This window comes from Salvelinus alpinus, chromosome 18 (assembly GCF_045679555.1).
Source record: "Salvelinus alpinus chromosome 18, SLU_Salpinus.1, whole genome shotgun sequence".
Classification (NCBI taxonomy): Eukaryota; Metazoa; Chordata; class Actinopteri; order Salmoniformes; family Salmonidae; genus Salvelinus; species Salvelinus alpinus.
Window position 1 is genome coordinate 32,156,811 of NC_092103.1, and position 9,179 is coordinate 32,165,989.

The 9,179-nt window shown below is 40.7% G+C and overlaps 1 protein-coding gene across 3 annotated transcripts; it reads left to right on the plus strand.

Annotated features, from left to right (window-relative positions):
• The first annotated feature begins 4,464 nt into the window (after positions 1-4,464).
• On the plus strand, positions 4,465-6,995 carry LOC139544193 (pentatricopeptide repeat-containing protein 2, mitochondrial-like). Of its 3 annotated transcripts, XM_071351018.1 has the most exons (5): positions 4,465-4,592; positions 4,897-4,989; positions 5,970-6,025; positions 6,153-6,419; positions 6,569-6,667. In XM_071351018.1, the coding sequence occupies exons 1-4, from the start codon at positions 4,481-4,483 to the stop codon at positions 6,375-6,377; spliced, it is 486 nt and encodes a 161-aa protein (XP_071207119.1). In that variant the 5' UTR covers positions 4,465-4,480; the 3' UTR covers positions 6,378-6,419; positions 6,569-6,667. The 3 variants fall into 3 exon arrangements, with proteins under 3 accessions (XP_071207119.1, XP_071207118.1, XP_071207120.1); XM_071351017.1 differs by having other exon boundaries at positions 6,153-6,995; XM_071351019.1 differs by lacking the exon at positions 4,897-4,989 and having other exon boundaries at positions 6,153-6,995.
• Positions 6,996-9,179: the final 2,184 nt, after the last annotated feature.

Genomic DNA, 9,179 nt, shown 5'->3' on the forward strand with positions numbered 1-9,179 from the left:
TGTTCAGAGAAAAGTCTAACAATGTTATTTAAAAACATATACAGCACCAGTCAAAAGTTTGGATGAGTTGAACCGCTATCCTGCACCATTCCCATAAAGTTGTGGGAAGGTTGTACGCAAAATAACCATAGGACAACCAAGCGCTCACCAAGCTCTAAGAAACATATGGTTTTCAGAACATGATGTGCTAGCTGGGATGGCATGCACCAGAACATTAAACAGACAAGCTACAGTTCTTTAGTGCTCTATAGATACCCCTCCTTGACTTGAACCACAGGATCAATCCCTAAAAACCTCAAGTTCATATATTACAGACTGTGCTTTTAACTTAGAGAACTGGGCAGGCTTCTAATGAAGCACACTAAGTTTAAGTGTGAGAGAGGCACATTCAGGATTCTATGGGACTTAAAGTAATAGTGAATAGTTTCCATTCCACTCCCACTGTTCTGCCTCAAAGCAAGAGATAACAACTATCTTTGGATATTATTCAAATCGCTGTAATATATGTACTACTTACTCAAAAAACGAATGCATGGATTTCTGTAACAAACTGGTAATATATGGATATTACTTAGCCAAATCTCTTGAGTTTAAGTTGGAAGCAACCACTTATGGGAGAATTTGGGCTTTAATGTATTGAGAACCATGTGAATCAAATCAACATGGCTGTGTAGAAAAGCTCTCATAGGTTAGAGATGTCATCAATAATGAATTTAGGATGCTCCCAGATAGTCTAGCGCTGCTGTCGTTAGGGAGCAGACAGGAAACTCTCTATTTCTCTGTATCTCTGTATCTTTGTATCTCTCTCTCTCTCTCTCTCTCTCTCGTCCATTAGGGATGCTCATTCTGCTGCAGAGGAGAAAAATGAAACTGGGAAATTAGCCAGCAGCAAATTGATCAGACCCTTCTGTACCTTTCTGAAGGAACTAGGGCTATGGGGACCAGCACTGCTCACTGGTGCTGAGCTATATATTCTCTCCTGTCAAAAATATGCACTGACAGAATGTGCACTGACAGACATACTGTTATGGGTCAGAGAGTCCCAATAGGAGTAGTTTATGACAACGATGAGGTCATCAGGCATGTTTATATATTAACCCCCTTCCCTCAATCTTACACATAATCTAGTACCTGAGTTTATCTATTCGATTTAATGTATTGATGATATAATAACATTTTGTCATGAATGTACTTTACATATCTGTCAATGGATAGATAGCTTCTTTTGCAACATGATGATATGAAATATTGGACCCAGAGCAGGCCCTACTGTACCATAGAACAAAGTACAAACAGTCCGAGAAGCTGCAGTCCAGTCAATGGAATGAATGTATCGAAGTTGGTATCAGACAGATTTGTGTTTATTTAATTGATCGCCTAAATGTTTAGCTTAAAATGTTGATTAAGTATTATTTCTTCACATTTGTGGCACAGAAATGTGCACAAGGCAAGGCAATAGGCCTATGTGTGGATGTTCCAAAATGCACACAGCACATACATTTCATGGACAGAGATGGAAATATTGGTTAGAAATTTAGAAAGAGGGGAGATCTAAAGATGCAACAACTATCATGGGCTGCTAGACAATGAAAGAAAGTTGAAAGAAAACCAATAGAAAGGGAGAACGCATACTGTAAAACTTCAACTAAACGCTGAGTCTCAAATTGCTGCCTGTCCCTTTTAATAGCCAGGCAACGGCACACATTTCAGCAAATAAACACCTGTTTCAAATAAATTACCATGAATTACCATTCATTGTTTACAAGGTTTAATGATTGATTTGTTACATTAAAAAATTCAGTAATGAGTGCATCCTTCACTCATGCTGCCAAACATACCCTCGTAAAACTGACCATCCTACCGATCCTCGACTTCGGTGATGTCATCTATAAAAATAGCCTCCAACACTCTACTCAACAAACTGGATGCAGTCTATCACAGTGCCATCCGTTTTGTCACCAAAGCCCCATACACTACCCACCATTGCGACCTGTACGCTCTCGTTGGTTGGCCCTCGCTTCATACTCGTCGCCAAACCCACTGGCTACAGGTTATCTACAAGTCTCTGCGAGGTAAAGCCCCGTCTTATCTCAGCTCACTGGTCACCATAGCAGCACCCACTCGTAGCACGCAGTCCAGCAGGTATATCTCAATGGTCACCCCCAAAGCCATTTCCTCCTTTGGTCATCTTTCCTTCCAGTTCTCTGCTGCCAATGACTGAAACGAACTGAAAAAATCTCTGAAGCTGGAAACACTTATCTCCCTCACTAGCTTTAAGCACCAGCTGTCAGAGCAGCTCACAGATTACTGCACCGGTACATAGCCCATCTATAATTTAGCCCAAACAACTACCTCTTCCCCTACTGTATTTATTTATTTATTTTGCTCCTTTGCCCCCCATTATTTCTATTTCTACTTTGCACATTCTTCCACTGCAAATCTACCATTCCAGTGTTTTACTTGCTATATTGTATTTACCTCGCCACCATGGCCTTTTTTTGCCTTTACCTCCCTTATCTCACCTCATTTGCTCACATTGTATATAGACTTATTTTTCGACTGTATTATTGACTGTATGTTTTGTTTATTCCATGTGTAACTCTGTGTTGTTGTATGTGTCGAAAAAACATCAAGAGCTATGATGAAAATGGCTCTCATGAGGACTGCCACAGCAAAGGAAGACCCAGAGTTACCTCTGCTGCAGAGGATAAGTTCATTAGAGTTTAACTGCACCTCAGATTGCAGCCCAAATAAATGCTTCACAAAGTTAAAGTAACAGACACATCTCAAAATCAACTGTTCAGAGGAGACTGCGTGAATCAGGCCTTCATGGTCGAATTGCTGCAAAGAAAACACTACTAAAGGACACCAATACGAAGAAGAGACTTTCTTGGTCCAAGAAACACGAGCAATGGACATTAGAACGGTGGATATCTGTCCTTTGGTCTGATGAGCCCAAATTTGAGATTTCTGGTTCCAACTGCCATGTCTTTGTGAGACGCAGAGTAGGTGAAGGGATTATCTCTGCATGTGTGGTTCCCAATGTCAAGCATGGAGGAGGAGATGTGATGGTGCTTTTCTGGTGACACTATCGGTGATTTATTTACAATTCAAGGCACACTTAACCAGCATGGCTACCACAGCACTGTGCTGCGATACACCATCCCATCTGGTTTGCTCTTAGTAGGATTATCATTTGTTTTTCAACAGGACATTGACCCAAAACACACCTCCAGGCTGTGTAAGAGCTATGTGACCAAGAAGGAGAGTGATGGAGTGCTGCATCAGATGACCTGGCCTCCACAATCACCCGGCCTCAACCCAATTGAGATGGTTTGGGATGAGTTGGACCACAGAGTGAAGGAAAAGCAGCCAACATGTGCTCAGTAAATGTGGGAACTCCTTCAAGACTGTTGGAAAAGCATTCCTCGTGAAGCTGGTCGAGAGAATGCCAAGAGTGTTCAAAGCCCTCATCAAGGCAAAGGGTGGCTACTTTGAAGAATATAAAATATAAATATGTTTTAAACTTTTTTGGTTACTACATGATTCCATATGTGTTATTTCATAGTTTTGATGTCTTCACTATTATTCTACAATGTAGAAAATAAAGAAAAACCCTTGAATGAGGGTTTGTTTATGTGTAACTCTGTGTTGTTGTTTTTGTCGCACTGCTTTGCTTTATATTGGCCAGGTCGCAGTTGCAAATGAGAACTTGTTCTCAACTAGCCTACCTGGTTAAATAAAGGTGAAATTAAATTAAATTAAAAAGTGCATATACCACAATTGTTGTATACCCACTTCTCAAGGCACCACTTACTACACCACTGCTCCTAAGCCTGTGTTTACCACAGACCTTATTTTCGGCGTTTAAAGAAATAAATAAAAAGGCTTGAGCCATGGCAGTTAGTGCATGTACCGTAGTGAGTTGCCCTAAAGACACAATTACTATTGCTCTCTAAAGCAGGGACGGAAAGCTCAGGTCATAGTTTGGAGCGTGCATAATGTGCATGGGACACTGCCCCCTTCCGGTTGTAGGATGTAATAGATTTATGTTCAGTATGTGTGAAATTAATTTCGTTTGTTATAAACACAACCAGACGTCGGGCAGCTAATGGGAATTGAGATGTCAAGATAATTATCATTTTACTCCAAGATAGTCCATTTGTCAGAAGAAATATGCGTCTTAGCTAGACATTTGGAAATCCAGCGTAAAACTAGTCAACAGCCACGACCGGGCGCAGCCATTTTTGAATGTTCCAACTAAATCGTGAAAAAGTGGAGAATAAAACGTATATATTTCTATCTGTTCGTTTTTTCTTCTTCACAGAACTTATGAATTGTATGGTAAAACAATAAATATAATTAGTCAATGCATAATAAAATGCTGTGCTTATAACAAATCCAGCGCAGCGAAAGCAGAATGTTTTTGAATTGCCAAACCATTTCACCCTTTACTCTCGCAATAGTAGTCAGGGGCAACATGGCGCTTGGCAGGATCGGCGGCTGCATCCGAATACTGCTTCACGATTGTCCCTCAAAGGGATTACTTTGTGGCCGCATACAATCGGACTGTATGGCATGCAGAGTAGGAGGTATATGAATAACCTATTTTATGGTTATGGTGCAGTACCTTGTCGACAAACCACCACACGAGGAATCTGTCTCAATCAATGTCACTGTTGCTGTGACAGTGGCTGAGTTGTCTTTCCTTGTCCGGTTTTCATATTTAGGCTGGAACTATTTCAAATTTCTAGACGAATTTGTAATGCATGCACTCAATTTGCACTCAGTTGTTCAGCTCCATGGGCAAGTACAGTAGCACAGTACTCCTGTCAGAGACGGTCGAGAAAATCTAGTCTAATATCATCTCTGCTCCTGTTGCTCCATTCATTTCAGCAAAAAGGCATCTATTGTTAGAGGATGTTGTCAAACTACAAGAATTTCAGCAGCGGAAACAGGCAGTGGCTCATCAAGTGTCCGGATCAAAAAGTAGGCTACTCAAGTTTTAATGTGACGTGGACAAGTACAGTGACATGCCTCTCTTGCAAGCTCCAAATACAACAATGCAGTAATCAATATCAATGCAGCACTAAACATAAGGTAGAACATTGGGTTATTATGGGGTATTGTGAACAAAAACACACAAGAAATGAAAATAAGAACACAAGAAAGTAAGAAGCTATATACAGTGTCAGTCCCAATACCATATTTACATTGTGCAGGGGATACTGGAGTGATAGAGGTAGATATGTATAGGCGTAAGGTGAATAGAAAATAATAGAAATGTCCTTGTTTTTGAAAGAAAAGCCATTTTTTTTGTCCATTAAAATAACATCAAATTAATTTGAAATACAGTCTAGACATTGTTAATGTTGTAAATGACTATTGTAGCTGAAAACGGCAGATTTTTTATGGAATATCTACATAGGTGTACAGAGGCCCATTATCAGCAACCATCACACTTGTGTTCCAATGGCACGTTGTGTTCGCTAATCCAAGTTTATAATTTTAAAAGGCTAAATGATCATTAGAAAACCCATCTGCATTTATGTTAGCACAGCTAAAACTGTTGTGCTGATTAAAGAAGCAATAAAACTGGCCTTCTTTAGACTAGTTGAGTATCTGGAGCATCAGCAAGAAGGCCAGTTTTATCTCTCTCGCTCTCTCACTTTCACTCTCACTCTCACTCACTCTCTCACTCATACAAATGTGTGTAAATATATTTTATTCTCCTTCCAGAATGATGTTGAAAAAGCACAATCCATGTTCTGTCAGATTATGAGCACTGACAGCAGAATATGTCAATATCTCAAAGTGAGTTCTAATATTCACTGTCTTTACAATAACTTTGTAACTGTGTTAAGCTGTCAGTCAGGGAGCAGGCTATTTGATGATATTTCTGGTGTTCCTGGTGCTGATACTGGCTATGGCAGGAGCTGTGAAAGAATCACTCTCTGTCTTGACCTTAGCTTTGGGATCCAGCAGCCCTGCATTTATAAAGAAGCCTGAATTCGCACAGGAAGTGGTAAGTAAAAAAAACTCCAAATGGATGTTTAATGTCTGATGCATAACCTATGTGTAATTATCTCTGAGTCATCCAGTCACAAATATAATTCATCAATACATCTATGTGTGTGTGGTCTCTTTCTCAGGTGGACCTGGTGCGTCTTCGGAGCGAGGACAGTCCTCTGATGGCGAGAGTGGAGCAGGCAGTGTCCCACCTCCAGCAGGCAGGTCAGGTGAATCAACGAAACGTGGACGAGATGTTGTGTCATACCCCCATGGGGAAGAAGAGGATGCCCATGGGGATAATGGACGAGAGACGGATCAGCCGGAGGACTCTGAGGCCTCTGCAGTCCACTCTGTTGTCAGAGTGAATGGGACTAGGTGTATCTCTCAGCGTGTTTGAGGGGATCAAGGTGAGGCGCAGAATTGTGAATCTTGATCAGGTACTGAGTAGGTTTTTGGGAGGGGATTTGCAGATCAGTGATTCTGCGCAGTCCAAGTGCAATGTAGTCGATTTTAAACAAACATTGTTTCATTCTAAACTCTGCCTTAATTGTACCAGTCCCTGTCACAGCCATGGGGTCTTCTCTCACACCACCCAAGCAAGGCTGAACAGAGATGCGCTCTCTCCCTACACCCACACCTGGACTTTATAGTGACCTATAGTGTACCAGTCAGTGCAATGTACCTCTCCGCTCAGCCAGAGACCCTTTTGTATTCCTCCTTTTTGATCATATTCTTCACCTGTTCACATGCAATGGTACAGGTATACTAGTTGGTTCTATGTCTGGGGAGCCCCTTCAGAGCATTTCAGACTTTTAACTGCTGACTGTGAAAAGGTTAGTTGAATCCAAGGGACACCAATGTGTGCAAAAGAAGAATGTAATGGTGTATGTGAGACAGATATGTATAAACATGTCATTATTTGTGATTTATAGGGTAATACATATTGAATGAAATAAAAGCTGCTGTTGTAGAACTCTTTATTTTATTGTTGAATAAAGAGTCCTTCTTTACATAAGTCAAATCAAAATGTATGTGTGTCACATGCACCGAATACAACAGGTGCAGATGCTTACTTACAGGCCCTTAACCAACAATGTACAGTCGTGGCCAAAAGTTTTGAGCATGACACAAATATAAATTTTCACAAAGTCTGCTGCCTTGGTTTGTATGATGGCAATTTGCATATACTCCAGAATGTTATGAAGAGTGATCAGATGAATTGCAATTAACTGCAAAGTCTCTCTTTGCCATGCAAATGAACTGAATCCCCCCAAAAACACTTCCACTGCATTTCAGCCCTGCCACAAAAGGACCAGCTGATATCATGTCAGTGATTCTCTCGTTAACACAGGTGTGAGTGTTGACGAGGACAAGGCCGGAGATCACTCTGTCATGCTGATTGAGTTTGAATAACAGACTGGAAGTTTAAAAAGGAGGGTGGTGCTTAGAATCATTGTTCTTCCTCTGTCAACCACGGTTACCTGCAAGGAAACACGTGCCGTCATCATTGCTTTGCACAAAAAGGGCTTCACAGCCAAGGCTATTGCTGCCAGTAAGATTGCACCTAAATCAACCATTTATCGGATCATCAAGAACTTCAAGGACAGCGGTTCAATTGTTGTGAAGAAGGCTTCAGGGCGCCCAAGAAAGTCCAGCAAGCGCCAGGACCATCTCCTAAAGTTGATTCAGCTGCGAGATCGGGGCACCACCAGTACAGAGCTTGCTCAGGAATGGCAGCAGGCAGGTGTGAGTGCATCTGCACGCACAGTGAGGCGAAGACTTTTGGAGGATGGCCTGGTGTCAAGAAGGGCAGCAAAGAAGCCACTGCTGAGGACTGGGGTAATGTCATTTTCTCTGATGAATCCCCTTTCAGATTGTTTGGGGCATCCGGAAAAAAGCTTGTCCAGAGAAGACAAGGTGAGCGCTACCATCAGTCGTCCTCCGAGAGCAACTTCTCCCAACCATCCAGGAACAGTTTGGTGACGAAAAATGCCTTTTCCAGCATGATGGAGCACCTTGCCATAAGGCAACAGTGATAACTAAGTGGCTCGGGGAACAAAACATCGATATTTTGGGTCCATGGCCAGGAAACTCCCCAGACCTTTATCTGATTGAGAATTTGTGGTCAATCCTCAAGAGGCGGGTGGACAAAACAAAAACACACAAATTCTGACAAACTCCAAGCATTGATTATGCAAGAATGGGCTGCCATCAGTCAGGATGTGGCCCAGAAGTTAATTGACAGCATGCCAGGGCGGATTGCAGAGGTCTTGAAAAAGAAGGGTCAACACTGCAAATATTAACTCTTTGCATCAACTTCATGTAATTGTCAATAAAAGCCTTTGACACTTATGAAATGCTTGTAATTGTACTTCAGTATTCCATAGTAACATCTGACAAAAATATCTAAAGACACTGAAGCAGCAAACGTTTTGAAAATTAATATTTGTGTCATTCTCAAAACTTTTGGCCACAACTGTAGTTTTAAGAAAAATACGTGGTAAAGTATTTACTAAAATAAACTGAAGTTAAAAAAAAATTAAGAAGAAAATAGAAAACGAACAAATAATTAAAGAGCAACAATAAAATAACAGTAACGAGGCTACAGTAGCGGGGGCACAGGTATTAGCATATCCATGGCGGGAAAGTCCAGCATGCCATTTTCTGATTGGGGGGCAGCAACACCGAGGAAAACAGCCCACAAATGAGAATCAAACGTTTGGACACACCTACTCGTTTTTCTTTATTTTTACTCTTTTCTACGTTGTAGAATAATAGTGAAGACATCAAAACTATGAAATAACACATATGGAATCATGTAGTAACAAAACAAGTGTTAAACAAATCTAAATATATTTTTTCCAAGACTGTTGCAAAAGCATTCCTCATGAAGCTGGTTGAGAGAAGAGAGTATAGAGTATACAAAGCTGTCATCAAGGCAAAGGGTGGCTACTTTGAATAATCTCAAATATAAAATATATTTTGATTTGTTTAACACTTTTTTGGTTACTATATGATTCCATATGTGTTATTTCATAGTTTTGATGTCTTCAATATTATTCTACAAAGTAGAAAATAGTACAAAATAAAGGAAAACCGTTGAATGAGGTGTGTCCAAACTTTTGACTGGTACTGTACATTTAGGTAAAGTGACTATGCATAGATAA